The sequence below is a fragment of the Protopterus annectens genome, chromosome 15.part0, assembly GCF_019279795.1.
Source record: "Protopterus annectens isolate FY-2018-M chromosome 15.part0, PAN1.0, whole genome shotgun sequence".
Lineage (NCBI taxonomy): Eukaryota > Metazoa > Chordata > Ceratodontiformes > Protopteridae > Protopterus > Protopterus annectens.
Window position 1 is genome coordinate 542,632,828 of NC_056749.1, and position 22,764 is coordinate 542,655,591.

The 22,764-nt window shown below is 35.1% G+C and overlaps 1 protein-coding gene across 1 annotated transcript in view; it reads right to left on the minus strand.

The window, feature by feature from the left end:
* Nucleotides 1-22,764, minus strand: part of LOC122789913 (matrix-remodeling-associated protein 5-like) — a 265,150-nt gene that overhangs the window by 163,151 nt on the left and 79,235 nt on the right. The window contains 1 exon segment of the mRNA XM_044057368.1: nt 603-993. Within this exon segment, the coding sequence (XP_043913303.1) occupies nt 603-993 (391 nt within the window).

The window sequence follows — 22,764 nt, forward strand, 5'->3', positions numbered from 1 at the left end:
ACTGTGCTAAACCACTTCTATCAAGTCTAAAGACAAAGGTGTTTTTCCCTTTCAACTTGCTATGGGATGGATGATTTCCACTGGCTTTTATGGTTTCACTCCTCAGATGAGTAAGTTTCTGAGGAAAGCACAAAAGTACAATATCAGAAGTTGCTGCATTTGTAATAGGTTGATATTGTAGAAAAATTGAGGGTGAACAGGTTTTGTGGGATGAGGGGATCTGGTTAATGTTGTTATAACAACTTCTAGCTAAGTAAGTGAAGACTACAAAATGTAACAAAAAATGAAACTAAAGTAGATGGGAAGGTGACCAGGTGTGGTGGGTCATGCATAATTAATGTTGTCAGAATACCTCTTGGTTAAGGAAGCAGAGAATACAAAATAATGAACAAATATTGTTCGGCTGTTTACTCCTAATAAGATACTGATTGCCTGTGGAGCGTGTAATTAAAAAGGTGCAGACATGCAGAGCAAGAAGATAATCACAAACAGAAAAAAATATAGTAGGATAGGAAGGTAAGAGAAAAATCAGAAGAAAGGAGCTTGGAAATTTAAACACACACTAAATAACCACAAAGGAGAATAGTGAAGATTGCATTTACCATCCGTTATTCTATTCCACGTCACCAGCCACTGAAGTCGGCAGTCACATATCAAATGGTTTCCATGGAGATAAAGGGTATGTAGCGCAGGCATATACTGTAACATTCTCGCTGGAATGGACTGCAGCTGATTATCAGATACATCAAGATGTTTGAGGGTGGAAACGTGGAAGTAGTTCAAGAAGGTGAAGGTATGGAAAGTGTCAGAATGAAGGAGCTTGAGCTGGTTCCCTTCTAGCTGCAGAAACCTTAATGCCATAAGGCCATGGAATGCTCCAGGGTGGATAAGTTCGATGATGTTGTGGTCCAGATGCAGTCGAACCAAGGCAGCAAGACCCTCAAACATGCCCTGCTTCACCACCGATATCCTGTTATAACTCAGCTTGAGGACCTGTAAAGACAGAAGGCATTTCACAGGCTACAAACCACTAAAAGCTAGCAAAAGGAAGTGTTCATAAGTGGTGAGCTGAAAAGATAACCTATGCTGTGTCTAGTAAATTCTTGTGAATGTGAAGGAATAGGTACAAGGCTGGCTTATGTGTACCCTTATCTCTCCACCCATATTGCTACTAATTCTGTAAATAACAAATGCCCTACTTTTGATACTCCTCTTAGTTAAAATCGGCAAGTATATGGCACACACTAGCAGTAACTCTGCAGGGCAAAATGGTAATGAGCTCTAATCTAGTGCTAAATCTTGCAGAATGAAAGGATATGCAGTACCTTATGTTAATACTAATTACATAGGGTACATTTGAGATATGAACTCACTCAATTCTGCCCTGGGGTACATAACCAAAGGTATATACAGTAGACCAAGCATTAAAACTAGAGGACAGAATGAGGATTCACACTCACTTTACTACTTCCATTACATATAAAACTAGGAAAGGGGCATATCTTGCTTTGGTACTAATCATGAAAGAGGTAACTAACAAGTCTACCTCACACCACAAGTGACCATGTAAAATGCAACTGAAGGACATATACTACTTTAAAAGTAACACCAAACTCTAGTTTATCTGTCTGTCTATTTCTGTATCTGTCTATCTCTTTCAGCATTTGCCTGCTTGTTTACTAACTGGGATAATCAGAATAGAATAGCATGTATATTCAGAGTGAGGAAAACCCACTTCCACAAGAGGCTTAGGAAGAAAAACTCCACTGCAGTGCCTCTGAAGAATGTAGATAACATCACAACATACAAATTTCTGTCCATTTTCAAAAAGTCTTATACAAAAATAGGTGCAATACATTGAAGTTATTAAAATGTTGCTATGTATGCTATCAAATTACATAGATATAAAATAATGATATATCAATGTCTATTTCTATAACTGAGACTTACAATAAATTAATATTGATAATATGTAATACAAATATTCTCAAATTTCAAAGTATTTGGAGACCTACAAGGCCTGTGAAGTTAAGGTATTTGTGCATAAATTGCATTGTTACACATATTCTGTACAGTCTGTGTAAGCCATTATTCTCTTATACAGACAGTGAGGAGATGAAAATGAATACTTCAGTTAGAACAAGTTAGACTTCAGGGAGGCGGAGCATTTTTTCCCTTGGTTTCTCTATATGTCATCAAACTTAAAACTGATGAAGTGCCAAAGGTCATGTTCAACTCATCAGAGTTAAACTCCCTGATTGCTATTTACCATTAGAAATCTCTACCTGTGCAGTTTCCAAGTGTGTACAGGCAGTGGTTCCTTTTTTGGGCAGATTTAGTCCTCCTTTGTGTTTGGGCATCTATGCAGTTGGCTTATATAAGTCAGAGGTCATATGAGGGATGCAAGTGCTTGTCACCTGCAAAAAATGATTTTGTTTTTCACCAAGATGAGTATAATGACCACTTATTTTCTTCCTTTTGTAACCTTGTCCAAAAGCCATAGTGGGAGCTTTTTTTCATAACATAATGTGCAGGTAAAGAGAACAGATATGCCTTACATTCATGGTGAAAGTAAGAAAAGGATGCCAGGGCTATGTTATGTCAGATAACACACTTACCTATCCAGCAGACCATGAGATACTGCTTATGGATCTGACCAAAAGATAGTTTGTTTGGTGCTTATTGCAAGACATATAGAAGTTTTCTCCAGGCTTCAGAAACTACTCAGGAAAAAGTAGAGTCACAACAGCTGTTATGAGAGTGATGAGTTTTGTCAAGTATTGGTTAGTTGAGAGTAAGGACTGCTTTGGATCACACCACTCTCTTGGGGATTTCACTGATAGAATCTGTTAGGGTGAAAGTGTTCCTTTGTGTAGTGACAGCTGTGGTTTTGTGATACAATGATAGATGTATGGAATAGCTTTGGTATGAATACTCATAGGAGGGATAAGAAAAGCAAACACGTAATATACATTATTTTTATAATTAAGGAAAAGGCAGATAATAACTGATTTTAATTTGATGTATAAAGAGAGTGTTAACTACATATACTATGTGGGTAATAATATCTAATTTTAAAGTGGCATGACTATTGTTTGAATACTGATCAGTGTGATGGGTACTTATTAATTTTAGAATGTTAAAAGGTTGTAGAGTACTTTATTGAGGTTGCTTTCACTTGGAAGAATGAACCGGGATTTTAAATTAGAGGAAATAAGGCATGAGCTTGTGTCTATAGATTAAGGCAGGTCAATGGCAAGCCTTGGAAGAGCAGTACAGCAAAGCCATATAGCTTGGACCCAGAGTCTACTACTGAGAAGGACTACAGGCTAGAAATGGTGTCAGAATTGTGGTGAGACAGAGGTTTCAGAAGGCAGTGAGGGATGTCAGAATTAGTGGCAGACTCATGGCAGACTCAAGTTTAATGATAGGGCAGTATTTATAATCTCAGCCTATGCCCCCAGCAGCATTGTGATAGTGAGGAAAAGATTGCATTCATACAGCAGTTGTAGGACCTACTAGATAAAGCAGGACAACATGGATTGGTGTTGATAATGAGTGACATGAATGCACATATCTGGGCAGAGAGAACAGGATATGGCAACTGCCTGGGTCCACATGGGTGGGGCAAAAGGATTAAAGGAGAGGCCATTCTAGACTTCTGTCTGGCAAATGGCTTGATAGTAGCCAGAACATAGTTCAGAAAGAGAGACCGTCACAAGATCATATACAAGAGTGGACAATACGCAACTCTGGTAGACTTCCTCCTAGTAAGTAAAGGATACAGGGGTAGAATCTGTGATTGCAAAGTCATTCCCAGTGAAACAGTCAGCCCACAGCGTAAACCTCTGGTTGCCACAATAAGCTGAAAGCATTTGTCAGAGAAGGCTTTAAGGTCAACAGACACCAGGCTGAAAACCTGGAATTTGACTGGAGAGAAAGTACATTTCAAGGAATTACTTAGGGCTCTAGCACTCCAAGAAGAAATAGGTGGCGGCACCTCAAAAGAGTATGTGTGAAGACTAAAGAACAGATATGTGGCCAAGCCAGGTATGGAAATAAGATACATAGGGAAAGCAGGTGGTGGACAGCAGAAGTCCTGTAAGTCATCAAAAGAAAGGAGGAGTGCAGAAAAAAGTGGGAGATAGAAAAGACAGACCAGACTAGGAAGGTATACTGTTTAGCAAACAAAGAACATAAGAAAGGAGGAGATCCAAGATGGATACACATTGAGTAACAGCTTAATTTTGGCTCTCTGAGTGTGAAAACAGAAACTTAACAGAAAAAAGTGGACCTGGATTTTTGAGTAAATTTAACTAACTTAACTATTAAGTGCACTGCCTGGATGCCAGGAAAAAAGAAATACAGAGGACCTGAAAGAAAACCGGCTGCAAGAGGTGAAGAAAAAACACTGACTGGGAAAAGTATTGTAGCTGTTAAGCAAAAAGAATTACAAACTCCAGGCATGACTTCCAGTAACCTTGAAGAAAGTATAAAGCAATTGCATACAAACCTGACTAAAATAAATGAAACACTGATGGAGTATATCAACTCAAACAATAAAAGGCTGGAAAAGAATGGAAGAAGCTTTAAACAGATACTCAGATGAGATGATAAAACTACAAAAGTCAGAGGTCGAAATGAAGAAAAGGCTGGCTGAATATGACACAGTACAAAGAGATGTTTAAAAAATAAAAGCATTAGAGGACAGAGCATGTAGAGAAAACCTGAGATTTTCTGCTGTACCTGAGAAGCTGGACGGAACAGTGGGTATTAATTTCATGAAAACACAAATAAGCAGCTGGACTGGTATTGTACAATAGAACCTGTTAATCCAAAGGGCACAGCATGGCTATGAGAAAACAACCTGCACCTTTAATAGTAAAAATGCAATCTTACCAGCAGAAGATGATTCTGACAAAATTGTGACAGAAGGCCAAAGTACTAAAAGTGAAAGACAGCAGAGTGTTTGTGGAGAATGACTACTCACTGTACACTAGGCAGAAGAGAAATAAATGTATTCCATTATATAGGGAATGTTGAGAAGCAGGTGTGAGATTCAAACTACTATAACCAGCTATCTCCAAAATATTTTTTCCTGGAGGTACAAAAACATTTTTTGATGAAGTACATGCTAAGGAAAAAATACAAAAGTATGTCCAACAAAAAGTGAGCTGTGAAACAGAAGGAGATTCTGCTTCATGTTCTTCTGGTAATAAAGACCACAGAGACTGTGCCAATGAAACCTTTCCCAGTGTTTCAATGGAAAATACTTGAGAGAGGTAAAAAAGCACAGGGGTTTACTTGAAGAATCAAGAGTGCACTGGAGATGAAGCAGACAGGGTTTGGGAGATGAAAATGAACAGGAATAGAACAAGGAAATCTGGAAATATTGGACTTTTATTGACTTTGTTAAACTTGTAAAGGACTCAAAAGCATATGCCCTACTTCATGTTATTAAAGTTTGGAGGCTAAAATCAGTAACTTGGAAATGGGCAAATATGGGATTACAAAGCAATAAATATATCTGTGAAACAGGACAAAACAAGAAAATCTGGAAATATTGGACTTGTTTGGACTTTGTTAAACTTGTAGGGCACTCTAAAGCATATGCCCTACTTTGCGTCATTAGTGTTCAGAAAAATACTCAGGAGAGGGGAAAGATTTAACTGTAAGTAAAACATTTTTTTCTTAGTATTACTTAAGTGGTGTGTGATTTTCTATGCATGTTATAAAGTGAAGTTTTTTTCAGTTATTTTTGAGTAATTTGGATACTAATATAAATAGGTGCTTCTGTTTATTCATTTTTGTTTCTTTCTCCCATCTTTTCTTTCTCCTTCAGTTTTAAGAAATGCAGGCAGTGCACTGTGTAAAAACAGGGAATCTGGTAAAAAGAGCATGGCAAAGAAAAATTTGTGTGCTTTTTTTCTCATTGCACAGGGGTATGACTGGGTTAAGGCCATTAGCTTTACATACTAACAAGTTTTAACAGAAAACAAGTAAAGAAAAAAGAATATTGAATATTATAAGGACTTTTTTCGAGTAAACAGTTCTGTATCTGGTTTTCATGTCACTAGCAGACAATATGATAAACAGAAATGGCTTGGAGAAAATGTTTTCTGAAAGCAATCAAGTGTTTTCAAAGCTGGGAGAGCTATAAAGATAAATTAAAACCAGACAGCACTTAATAGAATCACAGGCTCTGCCATACATCTTAGCATGAATAATCTTTATCTCTGTTTAGCTCAAGTCTATGTCTGTGGTGATCAGTTTGGAACTTTTGTTCCTATTAAGGGGTCATACTTCAGTATTTGAAGATGTACATAGTTTTGTGTGTTATTATTAAGTTAGGTTTTAGGGGTTATTTGGTGTGTGTGTGTGTGTGTGTGTGTGTGTGTGTGTGTGTGTGTGTGTGTGTGTGTATTTTTATTTGAGGGTTTTCAATAAAACAAAAAGTTCTGCAAGATATGACATAAGCTCAAATGGAGATGGCAAGAAACAACTGTATAAACAATTCACCTGCCAAATAGTGCATGCATGTAACACAAAAGCTGGAACTAGACATTTAACAAAAAAGCTGTTATACATAAAAGGTGGGAATAATCCCTCAAGAATATGATTATTTCTATAATGTCTTTATACATTAATGGTCTCACAGATAAATACAAAAAAGATGTAGAGTGAAAATAGCTATGCTACAGGAGACACACTTGGAAAGAACTGAACATGGAAATTTGATAAAGAAAGCTTTTCAGGATGGTTGGTTGTTCAGCAGAATACCTGGGGCAATGGAAGAGATGAGTACTTATATTAATTGCAAGAGGAGCTGCAAGAGTAATAGAAGAGGAAAAAAAGACAATAATGGTAGATTTGTTGTACTAAGGGGTTACTGGCAAGGGAGGAGAATTACAATGGCATGTACTTATATTGCACCAAAAACTGCTATAATGGACCTAAAGAAAATTCCGGGAGAAATAATCAGCTTTCAGCAAGTAATATTACTTATAAGTGAGAAGCAGAATTTGACTTGCAACAGTAAAGCTGTATGTGGCTGGCGGGGCAGAAAAGGAAATATAACAAAGGAGGGTAGATATTTAAAGAAATATTTGAAAATATTTGGCATGAAAGATGTGAATTCAGTACTAGAAATTCTAAATAAATTTACATATTATTCCCCAAGATACAAAAATAGGGTTGGGCTAGACAAAATTTACATTTCACAGGAACATGTGCATTTAATTGAAGGTCTTGATATGCACCCAATAGCTATCTCAGGTCATGCGCCAATAATAACTATAATAAAAACACAGGGTAATGAAATAAAAATGAACCACTGGCACTTTCCCACCTATCTGTTGGAACAAGAGGAATTTAAGGAATGGGTAGTAGAAATTATTCAGGAGCTATTGGAGAAGAAAGAAACTTCTGAAAATATAGCTAGGAGTGGGAAAATTTAAGTTGGATTTAAAAATGGGGTGGAAATAAAAGAAAGGGAGATATGGTTAAGAAGTAACAAAAATTATTTAGAGGGACTGACAAATATTAAAGTATTGCAAAACAGGGGGAATCTCAAAAAGCAAGAGGAAAAGCAACTATAGAATTCTAAACAGAAAATAAGGGATTACCTTGTTAATATGCATGAGTTTAAAAAGATTGCTGTTAAGCAACTGTTTTTTGATAATAAATCTAGAGCACAAAAACTTTTAGCACAACGACTTGGGCAGCAAAAAGTAGAAAGGGCTGTCATGAAGCTTATCCAGCCTATAACAAGGGATCCAGTAGAAGTATTAGAAATGTTTAGGAAATTCTGTAAAAGTCTGTATAAAGCATAGAAATATGGAACTCCAGAAAAGGTACAAATAGAAATGTTTATGCAAGAATTAAATATGCCAAGGGTAGAAGGAGAGAAGGCTCAATTACGAACAGTTAGGATAGGAGGAGATGAGATAAAAATGGTGATGTTTAACCAATTTACAAAAAAGTCCCCAAGAATAGATGGTATTCCTGTGGAAGTTTGGAGATAGGAGAGAAAAACTGATAAAGATCTGGAAGGTTTTGTTTAACAGTATTTTAAAAGGAGGCGGAGTACCAACATCCTGGAAGAAAGCTGTGGCAGCTGTAATACCTAAAAAAGGTAACGATCCATCAGATCTAGCTTCATACAGGCCCATTTCAATACTAAATCATGATTATAAAGTGTTTGTCTATAATGGCTAAAAGAATGGCAAACGTGATGCCAAAATTGATAGATATGGATCAATGTGGTTTTGTGGAGGGGAGGCAAACATTTGACAACATAAATAGAACAATGATGATTGAGAGGGAAGCAGAATGTAAGAAAATAACACTGCTGTTAGTGTGTCTTGATGCAGAGAAGGCATTTGAAAGAGTAAACTGGGATTTTATGAGCAGAGCAATGGAAGTATTTGCATTCCTTGATAAAATTATAAGGTTGATTAGGAGGATATATGATGGATCAGAGGTGAAAATTAAAGTGGGTAGGCTCCTCTCTTATAATTTCTGCTTGAGCAGAGGAACTAGGCAGGGGTGGTCTTTCTCTCCCCTATGTTATTTTTGCATTATATTTGGAACAATTGGCAAGGAAAATAATGGACTCAAAAATTCAAGGATATAATTGGTATTGTAGTCAAGAAAATCTGGCTCTATTTGCAGATGACATTATTTTATACCTGACAAAACCAGAAAGGGACATTACAATGCTGTGGAACATATTGAGACAGTTTCAAACCTTTTCAGGATACAAAATTAATGAAGCTAAAACAAAAGCAATAGCGGTAAATTATGTACCCAGATACAATTTGGTTCAGCAATATCCATATTTCTGGTGACACAATAAAATGAAGTATTTAGGAGTATGGATTAAAAATGATACCAGTGCTGCATCTAAAGATATGTGGGAAGAGACTAAACAAAAGATAATACAAACACTGAGAAAATGGAAGCTCTGTTACATGAATATCGATAGTAAGATACAAGCAGTTAGAATGTTTTTTCTCTAGTCTTATACACTGGTCAAGCATATTTTTGTCAACCAGAGGAGAAGTTGTCAATAGCAATTAATAAAGAGCTGAAGGATTTTATCTGTGAAGGGAAGATGACAAGAGTCAAGTGGGATAAGCTTATTCTTCCAATAGAACAGGACGGATTGGGATTACCAGATTTGGAGTATTTCAGAGCAACACAATTAAGGCTCCTGTACACAGCACAAGCAGAAAACTATAATTCAAAGTGGAAAGAGATGATGTTGAAATGGGGGAAGCTCAAGTAACAGGGAGAGACTGGGATTTTTGATGTAAACATTTAAGAAGAACAACAATAATTATATAGAATATTATATTCATGAAGTAGCAGAAGGTCTTCTAAGAACTAAACCAACACGAGAATGGAGAAGGGAAATTCTGCAGATAGGGATGACTGTAAATGGGGATACAGATAATACCCAAGAGGGGGGCGGGAATTTATTGGAGAAAACTAGCAAAGGAACCATGGTATTGGGAGCAAATAACTAGAGAGGGAAAGGTAATACAATGCCAAGACACCAAGAACTTATTTGGACTGCAGGCTAAAGATTGCCTTCCATATCAAGGATTGATGCCAGAGTATAGGCAAAGAGAAATAAATAGGGGGATCCTAAATATAAGACCAGCACTGGTAGAGTTTTTAGTAGACTCTAGAACAAAAGTTGCCATTAAGAAAAGAATAATTATTAGAGCATATAAAATATTGCATGATAACTATAAGAATCAAGCAAAGGAAATTAGGAAGGAATGGGAAGAGAGATTAGATAAGCAATACACCAAGAAACAATGGAAGGATATATGTATGTCTCCCAAATATGCAACAAAATCCAGACGACTTAGGATCTTTGCCTAGATGTGTTTACATAGGTATTTTTATACCCCAAGCAGACTTCAAATAATTTTTCCTCAGGTAAACAGCAAATGTTTAAAGTCTGATGGGGAAGAAACAGTAAATTGGGAACATATTTTCTGGGAGTGTAATGAGTTGGCAGACTACTCTGTTGGAGATGCTGGGTGAGGAAATTGGAGTAACTAGGGAAATAATTTTTTTGAGCTGTGATACAGAATTGGAATTGCCTAGACATAGTAAGGCCTTACTGAGTCTAATTCTGATGGCTGCCAAAAAAACAATTACTAGAAAATGGCAATCAAAACCTAAACCAACTTTACTAGAAGTATTGAAGATAGTAACAGAGATAAAACAACTGGAACTGGGAGCATTAGAAAAGTGTAGGAGTAAATTACGTAGGAAAAAATGGGAAATTTGGGATCAACACATGCAGAGGAGGAAAAAGGTTTAATAGAAGGCAGGATTTGAATGAGCTATGTAATGGTTGACGATTAATGACTGGATATGTAAAAGCGATGTATAATGTTTGCAGCTACAGTTGTGTTGGCACAGTTTGGAATGTATATTGTTTGCAACTGAGATTGTGTTGCTATGCTTTATTTTTATTTATATACATGTAACATGGCCTATGTCATACATGATAATTTAATAAAGATTTTTCTTGTTTAAAAAAAAAAGAAACCAAGAAAACAGTTGCAATAACAAAGAATAGGGCATTTGAGTCACTCTACCAGCTTCTGGAAAGTGACTCAATGGGTGTCACAAAGAAATTATATCAGGTTGAAAGGCAAAGACAGAAAGATAAAGCAGATAGTCAGAAACCCTTCATAAGGGATGCCAGCAACAACCTCTTCACCAGTCCATAGGACATCACAGGCAGATGGAAGGAGTACTTCCAGCAGCTTCTAAATGAAGAAAACCCCACAGAAGCTATACTGTCCAAGACCAGTGGCATGCACCCATGGCTCCTCTAATTAAAACTGCATTAAGCTGAAGATGCTAATAGTCACATTTACCAACATAGGCTTTTCTAGGAAATCTTGGAACTGTTTAATTTCTGCAGTGATTTAATTTAGAGAAATAGATCTAATCTCAACAGTTGTTTGTTGAACAGTCTTGACAATATACACTTACAAGACAAATAACTCTTATTTGAATATCAGACTTTGTTATTGGCTTCATCCAGGTTTTCTGCTAAGGGTGAGAGCTATGGTAAGAACTTTCACTGAATATGTTTGGGGCTAAGAGGTTGAGAGCTGTGGTGAGAACTGAATTCACTGAATGTTTGGGGCTATATTTGATGCTGAAGGCTGTGGAAAGATACCTAGTAACTATGAACCTGTTATCAGTTTGCTATCCATTCCAGTCACTTTATTTGTAGATGAAACAATGACATATAAAGTTGTTAGCAGCCTCTAGTTACAGATCACTGTCCAAGACAACCTATGATGAGAGAAGAGGAGCCCACCCTAGAAGAAGTAAGAATAGCACTAAGGAAAATGAAGTCAAGGAAAGCAGCAGGCTCAGATGAGGTCACAGCAGACATGATAAAGATGCTGGGTGAGAGAGCAGAGAAATGGCTCTTGAGGGTACTCATAGCAGTGTGGACCAAAAGGCATATTCCAGATGACTGAAGAATAAGCATACTCATGCCAGTGCACAAGAACAAAGGGGACATCCACAACTGTGGGCAGCACAGAGGTATCAAACTTCTGTCACATTGCATGAAAATTCTGGAGAGGGTGCTTGATAAATGGATATGCAAAGTAGTAGAAAATGAGATGAGCAGTTTGGATTCAGATCAGTATGCAGCACAACTGACCCGATGTTTGCAATGAGAGCGATAGCTGACAAGAAGCTGGAGATGAGAAAAAGAGTCCAAATGGGCATTCATAGACTTGGAGAAAGTATATCACAAGGTCCCAAGAAAGTGGACTTGGGCAATACTGTGGTGCTTCAAAGTCCCAGAAACATTGGTAGGATTAGTGTAGGCTATGTACAAGGACCCCATGACTCAAGTATGAACAATGTCTGTTTCACAGAAGGGTTCCCAGTGGGAATGGGTGTACATCAGGGTTCAGCTCAGAGCCCACTGCTGTTCATACTGGTGATGGTCTACATGATGTGTCATTACAGGTAGACTCTGAGGAAGAACTTCAGCAAAGGACAGGGGAATGGAATGCAAAACTGAAGGCATATTCGGAGAAACTAAGGACAGATAAGACAAAGGCAATGGCAGAAAATTGAGGAAATCAGAAGAATCTGAGAATTGAGATAGAAGGGAAGATAGTGGAACAGGTTAATAGCTTTATGTTTCTGGGACGGGTGATTGAGGAGAAGGAAAGTCTGAATGAGGAGGTGAAAGCTAGAATCAGGGGGACTGCAGCCAACTGACATAGTGTCAGGTGTATTATATGACAGAAATCCACAGGCAAGGTCCCTTGGAATCCAGTAACGAAGCACCCAAGACATCCAGGCAAAGAAAGCTTATTTACATAAAATGGAAAGCCACATGTACCAACACCACATTAATGCTTTTCCAAACACAAATACGTTTTCATTACTAACTTCATCAGATGTGGACTCACTAACCAAACATTCCCCTTTTATATTACCCCTTAATTAGTTAATTAATTAATTAATTAACTTAAATGGTATGACAAATACTTTTAAAAACTTGTAGATAAAACATATTTCGTATGTCACTTTCCAGAAGCTACTTTTCTTTTTTATAATGTTTTGAAATCAGTCACAAGACATAATAGTTCCAAATTTTAAACATATTTATTATTAAATATACTACATTAAATACTGTGTGTGTGTGTGTGTGTGTGTGTGTGTGTGTGTGTGTGTGTGTGTGTGTGTGTTTGTGTGTGTGTGTGTATGGATCACTATCACTGTTCAAATCTCTGAAAACAATATGGCCAAGACCATATCGCCGAAGATTTGAATTACCGAAAAAGTAATAAAAACACAGAACAACTTACCTGTATGTTTTTGCAGGGGGGCAAGCCCCCCTGAACCCCCCCTACAACTTAAATATACCAACATATCAATCACATTACAGTGAGAAAAATGGCAAATCCTGGGTTCCGCACTGTGTGGTGATCCCAATACACAATAGTCAGCATATCAAATCTCCGGCGATATGGTCTTGGCCATATCGTCTTCGGAGATTTGAACTTTCAGCAATGTGATAGGGAGCCGTGTATATATATGTATATATATATATATATATATATATATATATATATATATACATGATTTATTATATATTTAATAGTAATATTTAATTGAAAGTCCACTTACAAAACAGTTTGCCACTATCTCATGTTTTTAAATAAAAATTAACTAAGTGCAACATAATCTAGCTACACTATATACTGAGTGTTTCATGGGTTCATAGATTCAAAGGGAGATACTAGGCACTCATTCCAAAGACTATGATGTGCCTAATCGATAACTAGTCAGTGAACTAAGGTGAGAATCTAACCCTGTACCTTATGTCTTGGAGGTTGTTGTTTGTCTCTCGGCTTTTCCCCGTTAGGGGTCGCCACAGTGGAACTCTGGTCCACTAATGATTGGCAGTTGGTTTTGATGGTGTCGAGTTGCCAGCCCGACACCCAACTGTCAACAAAGGCATGCCCATTCAACACATGTCTTTCGAATGCCCACTCGACCGCGGGGAGGACATGCAGACTCCACACAGCGGGCACTCCCAACCCAACCCAAGAATTAAACTGGAGAACCTCTTGCTGTGAGGCAACAACGCTACCGCTGCACCACCGTGGAAAACACTTAAATAGTATGCCACCCCTTAACCACCTTTTTTGAAAATATTCAATACTATTCCAATAAGTAAAACATTCCTTTATAATGTGTACCAATTTAGTTAAATATTCGTGTTATCACAGAGCAATTCCATTGCATCTAATGATGGTAGTCTGTTCCAAGTTTGTAATTAATAGATGCTTGTTTTGATCATATTTTAACATCATTAGTTTAATTCTATTGAGCAAGAATGGTTCTGTTCAAAAATTCAGAAAAAGGGTAGAATAATAAATTGATACCACTTTTTAGATATTGTTAAAGTAATGGTCAATGTTGATGTGATACCCTGACCCCACATATTAAATAGGGAAAAGGGGTTTGATGTCAATGCCATCTTATAAAAGCCACCAAAAGACATCAATTAAGAGCTAACTGATGTTTCTTAACACATCAAGGAGTTTGAACATTGAATAAGATAGACATTCATTTAACCGATCATAATTCTTTGGCAAATGACTTGAATTTTGGCAAAATTATGCCAATACCTTGCAATCATAATAATATGTTTCCAGTTTGCTCTGATTGTCATATTATATTTCTAACAGCATGTATTATTCTTATAATGTTCATTTTTAGGAGAAGTATAAAAGGCTATGTGTAAAAATTTCTCCACAATAAGGATGACATTGTCTTTTTAACTGATCTTAATATTATGTTATAACCATTTCAGAGAAATGTGGATAATTTGCGTGTTTTACATAATTCCAGTAAGAAATTAGTATAGCAGATTTGTAATATGATAACATTTATGTAGTTCAGATACTATTTAATTGGAAGTTACTTTGTTAATATTAATTTCTTTGACTATATTTCCATTATATTCTATATCATTCAAAGTATAAAATAATTAATACTTTGAACAAGTAACAAATCATCAGAATCTAAGCTGTATTTATATACATAATATGTTTACTTAATAGACACCTTTAGACAGTTATACCAATAAGATAAATCATTCATCCTCAAATTCAGCATTTTTCTAATATTACAGCCTTCAATAAATGCTGATATAAAGGAAACTAAGGTTATAGTTAAGTCCACGTCTTTAATGTAGGACAGTTGTATATACATTTCAAAGGACTTCAGTATAGTATTAATATATTTTGAGTTTGGAGAAGTAGGACTATAAAAGTATATGCACGTTAATAGCATAATTTTAGTATCTATTTGATTCAAAGATTGATTTGGAATTTTGATTTTCTTAGTGTTGCATATAACTTTATGTAGTACTTTCCACTTTGTAGAGTATGATCTATCTAACCAGGGAATTATTATTCTAAAGATGGATACCAAACCATATATTTCAGTGTTAGGAAGTCCTACTCTCTCCATTATTCTCAGTTCTAATATAGTGATTCGGAGCTATTCTGGGTCTATTTAGGCATGAAAGGAAAGATAAAAATATCTTATCTAATTATTTAATATGAAATTGTTTGGCCTTAAAGAAGTAGTTTTAAAATATATAATATTTTTAGTAAATATGTAATTTTAATTGTTTATTCTCTCATCAGATTTTGCATATGTCCTTTTCCAAGTTGAACTAATCTCTTTAATAAAACAAATAATATAATAATTATTGATTTTAGCAATTTCTTCTAAATTTTAGGACATGTATTTCCTAAATATTTTAATTTCTTACAAACTAAAATATGGTTACAGGTAATTGTTAATGCTGAATTCATGTTTTGATTAATTAATATTACATTTGTCAAGTTTTCACTAACTTTAATATTATCCAGTCTTTCAAAAGATTTGAATAAATTATCTTAGTGACTGTAGCTGAAATGATGTTATGTAAAGTTAGTAATATATCTGAAATCCAAAGCATTCAGAATGGAAAATAAAAAAATATTGTTTACTTTGAAATAATCTTGTCCGATATAATTTAATGGCTCTGTTGCTAAAACAGTTCCTTTTTTTACATTTACCTCTCTTACCTTTTGTGATATATATGTATACATATACCCCTATTTTATTTAAGATAAAGAATTATTATAGTTGATACAAGATAAAAAATTATTATATAGCAATGTTATTTTTATTTAGGGATTTGGAAAGCCATATCCTTCTAATATAAATATTTTCAATTTAAGGAATCAGTGCCATCTCCATATTTTACCAGTAGTTCTAATTTATTAATATTTGCATAATTAGTCAGTGTTACTGTTCGCTTAATAGTTTCTTGTATTTGCCTGCTGATTATAGATACCATTTGATCTTCATCTGTTAGAGATGTTAGTATTAATTTTAGTCTATTATATACGATTGACGCAAAAATATTATAATCTATGTTTTATAAAGATATTTGCTTATAAAGGGAACAGTGGGTTGGATCTCATTATCTTTCGTTACTGGAGTTTTCAATGTATGTTTCCATAAAGGAGGAATAGCAATCTTAATTTGGTTATTAGTAACAACTTTTTAAATAAATGAATAACATTTGAAGGAAATAGTTTATAAATATTAGTAACTTTCCTATCTGTTCATGGAACCATATTTTCTTTTTAATTGTTTATATTTCCTTTATTTCTGAATCAGTTACATGCTTTAAGAGAGATTAATTCTGAGATTCATAAAGGCTTACCATGAGTGGAAAAACATAACACAGCTGCATACCATGAGTGGGAAACCTTAAAACAGCTGTTTCTCCCCTACAGTAAGCCATTCCAATTCTTAGACAATGCTACCACTGAGGTTCATTACCAGCATGGGCATTAGCATGGAGGCAGAGCTGCATAATAATGTGGCAATTTGAGGGGAGTGGCTAATGCTAATTAGCTATGTGTAGTCAATTGTAAATGCTAACAGCTCGCAATTTATACTGCCAAGTGATTCAGAGAATTTCTCAGCTGCATAAAATTTCACTGTTGCAGGGCAAACCAAAAGATGGCATTCACCTATTCATTCCAGTGGAACCAGTCATAGTACAGATAATATCAGCAAAGATGTGCAGATGAGGGGTATTGGGGTGTGTGTGTGTGTGTGTGTGTGTGTGTGTGTGTGTGTGTGTGTGTGTGTGTGTGTGTGTGTGTGTGTGTGTATGTGTGTGTGTGGGAATGAATGAATGAAGCTGTGAATGTGTGTGTAGGGAGTGCCTTTTTCAATGTCATGCATGGGCTTATTAGGAGAAAATTACTGTTCTCAGGTCTGAGAGCACTTGTGATGCTAAGTACGTGATTCAGAGACATGGTAATGAACCAATAATGAGGTGTCTCTCATTATGGCCATAGCTCTCTCTCAATCACATTTTCTTACAGTCATGGTAATTGACCTACCTGTAGTAGGCAGTATCATGAGTGGTGAGCCTTTTTGTGAATCTTAGGATTACTGTTTTACTTAATAATTTACTTTTTATGTTTTTAATAAAAAAGGTTTCCAATGATCCTTCATCAAAATAATCACTCTCTTTATTAATACTTTCAGAATATGTCTTAAATATTGATAATATATCTTCAATGACTGTTGCCTCCCTTTTAATTTCTGTATTCTGAATATATTTTATTTGGTTTAATCTAGCTATAATTTTTGATTTAATTGCCTGTTTATGCAAATACTTTGACGCTATGGAGTATGCATGCAGTTTTACTTTTTCTAGATTTATTTTACTTTGTAATTTAGCAGTAGTAAACATTTGTCATTTAAGACCATAAAAAGGACTAGAAATATATTTTTTAACTTATTTGGACCTTTGATTCTGCAACTTTTAGATTTTCTTATAATTTACTCAAATTATTATCCCATTATTTCATTTTGTTCTAACACTAAGATGTGATCTTACCATATAAGTATATTTTAAGAGAGATCCTTATGCTTTCCTTCACTCTCCATTTATCAATAATCAAGATAGTTATCTGTCTCTTTATTCATGTGCAAGGGAATTCCATTAAATATATTTTTAATAATTTGCAGTCTAAATGTGAGAACACTATGGAATGAGAAGGGGCAAGACATTATATTAACAGAGTCAATCTTGGAACTTAAATAATTAAACCAAACAAGCAGTTCGCTGTGGAGAACCAAATGAGGGTACAGACCAAGTACCAAGAAGATATTATTTTATTGTCCAAATAACCAAACGCTTTTCACAACAAATACGTTTTCGAAAATCTTCCTCAAAGGCAAAACAGCAAATGAACTATATATTTCACTTAAATAGATCCATCAAACCAAAAATCAACCAATGATTTCATTGAAACAATTGTATAATACGTTTCAATTAAGAATAATTATAAAAATTTAAAAAAACCTCAGTCTTTCAATAATAAAAATAAAACACAATTTACAAACACCATAATAATGTAAAAAAACAGTATAAAATAAGTATGTATACAAATATGACTAAAACCAATGACAATAATAGTAGACTTTTGAATATAAAATTTTATACATGTATAATTTATGTATAATGAATATAACATGAACATGAATAAAAACTTTCTCTCAAAATACATATACCTATAGTGCCCTCCAGTGGCGGATTACAGTTTTGCATTCCTCAACTTTAAAACTGGCATAATAGAGATCATTATCATTAAGACCATGTGTTTTTGTGGCTTCTAATATAATCTGCCAATATAGCTCTCTATATTCTAATTTGGTTTCCCACATACCTCCCCTAATTTCTTTTGGAACCACTTCAATAACGAAAAAACTGAAGGAAGCTTAAGGACAATTGAGAATATGTCTGAAAAGTGCATTGTTCATATTCTCCTTTTTTATTTCATAATAATGTTCATATATCCTCATTTTTAGCTTCCTTTCAGTTTTTCCCACATAAAAAGATCCACAGGAGGAACACAGGGCTAAATAAACCACCCCATTGGTATTACAATTAGAAAATGTGTGGCTTTTTATATACCTGTTCCTACTGGGTATAAAAATACTAGAACAATTTATAACATGTGGACATTGAGAACATAAACCACATTTAAAGGTCCCCTTTTTTCTAAATGAACATTCCAGTCTAGGACCACCACCAAACTCGAATAATCTCTTAAAAATTCGTGTCCCTCCTGTAAATAAACCTCAGTGGTGAACTTTGAATTTGTTTAAGTTCTGTAATCTGAAGAAAATTATCCCATTCCCTGGTAACTGTTTGTTTAATATTAACTGAATCACCTGTATTATCCATTATATAAGCTCCATCATAAGTAGAAATAGAAGCAGCATCATTAGAATGGGGATTCGGTGTTTCATCACGACCTAAAATCGGTGCAAATCTCCCTTTCCTACCCACAACAACTTTTACGGTAATATCATGAATAAGATTGTCCAGATAACATCTATCTCTAAACATCTGGGAAACAACCTCTACCTCTTTAAAAAAATCATCTTCACCTGAAGTCATCCGACTAATTCTCACGAACTGTCCCTTAACCAAATTCTTTTTTTGAAAAAATGGATGACCACTACTGTAATGAAGATATGAGTTTGAAAAAGTTTCTTTCCTAAAAACTTTAGAAGAAAAAGAATGTTCCAATTTAGTCAGGGAAATGTCTAAATAAATTAATTCATGACTATTAAAAGTATACGTAAAATCTAAAAATTCAGTAGTTCCTTTCAGGTATGTGAGAAAATCAAAAAACCTTTCTTGAGAATCATGCCAAAAAATAACAATGTCATCAAGAAAGCGTTTATATAAACACCAACAGTTGGAAAACTCACAATTAATAATGAATAGTTTCTCCTACTAGGACAAAACAATGTTTGCATAAGTAGGGGCACATTTTGCCCCCATAGCTACCCCTCTTTCCTGTTTAAAAAATTCTCCCTCAAAATACATAAAATTGTTTTTAAGGACTGTTTCCATAAGTAATAGACAGGTGGTAAAGTCATTAAAATCAAAATTACCATTCTCCCTCATACTTTCCTCAAGCCATAAAAGACCTGTTTCGTGAGGAATAGAACCAAAAAGGTCTACTATGTCTAAGGTAACAAACAATATGTTGGGATTAAAAAGTTCAGGTTTCACCTGTCTAAGAAAATCCCAAGAATCCTTCAAAACAGTAATTCCATCATTTGAGAGGGATTTTAATTTAATATCTAAATATTTGGCTAAGGGGGTAGTCATGGACCCCTCAGAAGAAACTATAAGTCTTAAAGGCGGATCCGAAGGGTCCTTATGGACCTTTGGAATTCCAAAAACTGACGGTGTCCTTGGATTCTTAGTATGCAAAAAGTTAAAAATATCCAAATCAACAGAGTCTTCCAATAACAGATCATTTAAAAGCATAACAATTTTGGAATAAGCTATATTTACTTCATTAATAGAGGCCTTAGAATATTTAGAATCATCGGATACCATTTCTTTCATTTTAGATTCATATGTAATGTAATCCATAAGTACTGTACCCCCTCCTTTATCTGGTTGCATAATTCTTAAAGACTTGTTGTTGGTAAGTTGGTTCAACAACAATTTTTCATCGTTTGAAAGGTTTGAATGTATTCTGTGTGTATTAATAATATTTCTGATTTCCCTTTCCATTATAATTGCCAAATTCTTAAGCTGTGGATGAAGCGGCGGGTTAAAAGTACTTTTTCTTTTAAAAATAGACTGTTCACCTACAAAATTGGAATCTGCAAAAACCAGTGCCAAATTCTTTTTCCTTAAAAATAACTTCATGTCAATTATTGCTTTGGGAATATTACCTTTCCTAATAGGTATGTATTTAAAACCTTTTGAGAAAAGTTTGAAATGATCCAAATTAATAACTTCAGCACTATAGTTAAAAATCTTATAATTATTATATTCAAAAGTATTACCATAGTGATTAATTTCAACACTAGAATCCATATTAACTAATGACTGGGGTTCCCCCTGTAATTGTAATGGTTGTAATATACAGGTTTTTTGTTCCGAATTCTGTCGGACCTCCGAGGGAGGGGTGGAAAATCCAAAGGGTCCTGATGGTTAAATTCTGAAAAAACTTCTTGGTTCTCCTCACCCATAGAGTGTCTATTATTCATAGGCCTATGATTCGTTACTGCATAAAGTTCCTGAGTGTACAAATTAAAAGGCTTGGGTTTAGGGTAAGCAGTACCATCATGATATTCCTTTATATCCCTTTCCAATTTACCCTCCTTCCTCCTCATGTTGTTTTTACAATCAGAATCAACCTGTTTAAAAATATTAAAATATAAGGCTTTTTCTGACTCAACACTAAACAAAAGATCTTGAATAATGGCAGAGTTAATAGATTCCATTTTCTCCAGCAAGGTTTCCCTAATTCTTTCATTTTCCACAATCAGGGCCCTAACTAAGTCTAAGCCACATTTGTCAAAAATTTTGATAAGTTCAGAATGAAATGTAGACCCATTTTCAACACGGTTGGGGTATTTACAAACCCTCAAACCTTTAGGGACTATGTTCCTTGTTAAACATTCCTTAAGAAAAGTGTTGTCACATCCCAAACGTTTAAATTTGTCCATATAATAGTGCAGGGCATCCAAACTTTCCCTATACGTTTGGATGTCAGTTCCTGAGTTACCGACCCCTAAATTGTTAGTGTGCAAGGAATAATTCTGTCCAACAAAGCCATTATAGTCAAACAAATAATTATTGTCAGAAAAGTCACCTTGTTGTGAAGGGAAACCCCCAGTCCTGTTGTTCAAAAGATGCAGGTTTTCATTACCGTCGGGACCGACAGTATTGGACCTCAACAAATGAGGAAACCCATCGTAGTCTTGTGTATCAGGGTTAACAAGATCTGACAAACCCTGATTCAAATTTGAATGATAATCCTTACTTTCCATGTTAGAACGAATTTCACCACGTTTGGTTCCTGTAAACACGCTCCGACCAGAAGCCATTGCTACAATGGATTGACAAGCTGGGGTGAGCAATTCAACCAGTTGTGATAACTGGCCAATCACCTTCCGAAGCTCATCCTTCTCCCCGCCTCGAACATCCGTCTCGGCCTCGGCCCCTGAGAACTCCGCCATCCCAAAATGAACAAATAACCAACCAGGGGATGAAGCGAACGAAAAATACCAAACCCAAACAAGCAGTTCACTGTGGAGAACCAAATGAGGGTACAGACCAAGTACCAAGAAGATATTATTTTATTGACCAAATAACCAAACGCTTTTCACAACAAATACGTTTTCGAAAATCTTCCTCAAAGGCAAAACAGCCTGGTTTGATGAATCTATTTAAGTGAAATATATAGCTCATTTGCTGTTTTGCCTTTGTTTGGTTTTGGTATTTTTCGTTCGCTTCATCCCCTGGTTGGTAACTTAAATAATTACCAATATTAATTCTATAATTACATATTTGGAGCCCAAAAATATAAGCACAGTACACAAAACAAAGAAATATATTTAGTAAAAGAATTTAAATATGTTAAATTTAGTGTTGTCCCAATTTCTCAGTGCTTTCACCGGAGCAGAAAATCTTGGTTTTTTATGTGCACTAGCGTTTGACGTATCTAGTATATAGTTAGCCTTTCCCAGAATCAAGTAGTATTTTTTTAACAACACGTCCCAAAATCTAATGCATATATTCTAGTATAATAAATATATTCTGATACTGATCTGCTACTATAGCAAGCATTCAATTGGCATCACAATATGAATGAACAATCTTTGGTAAAATACCATTGTTTTTCTATAAAAGCATGACCTTCTTCTCTTCTCTTTTAAGGAAGAATTAACAATTATTATATAATCCTTAAACCTAAATTTCTGCATATTTTTCTAGTAGATGAATGTCTTACACAGGTACAATACCCAATTAATTTGTTTTGAGGTATTTATTCAGTCCCCCTCTTTTATAACCAATATTTAAGCTATTAAGAAAGCTAAAACTTTTAATGTTGTCATCAATGTTTTCAAAATAGGTATTCAAATTTGTGACATACATCACAAATTATATCTGGCTTGTGTTTTTATGGCTCTAATTCCCAAAAGAACAAATTGCAAAAATTAAAGCTTTAGAAGATACACCATAAATAAAAGAGAAAGTATAAACAACTCTGCATGAAACCCCTCACTCCATCACGGGAATCCAGAGACATCCATTTTCTCTGGTTAGAAAATCCAAAA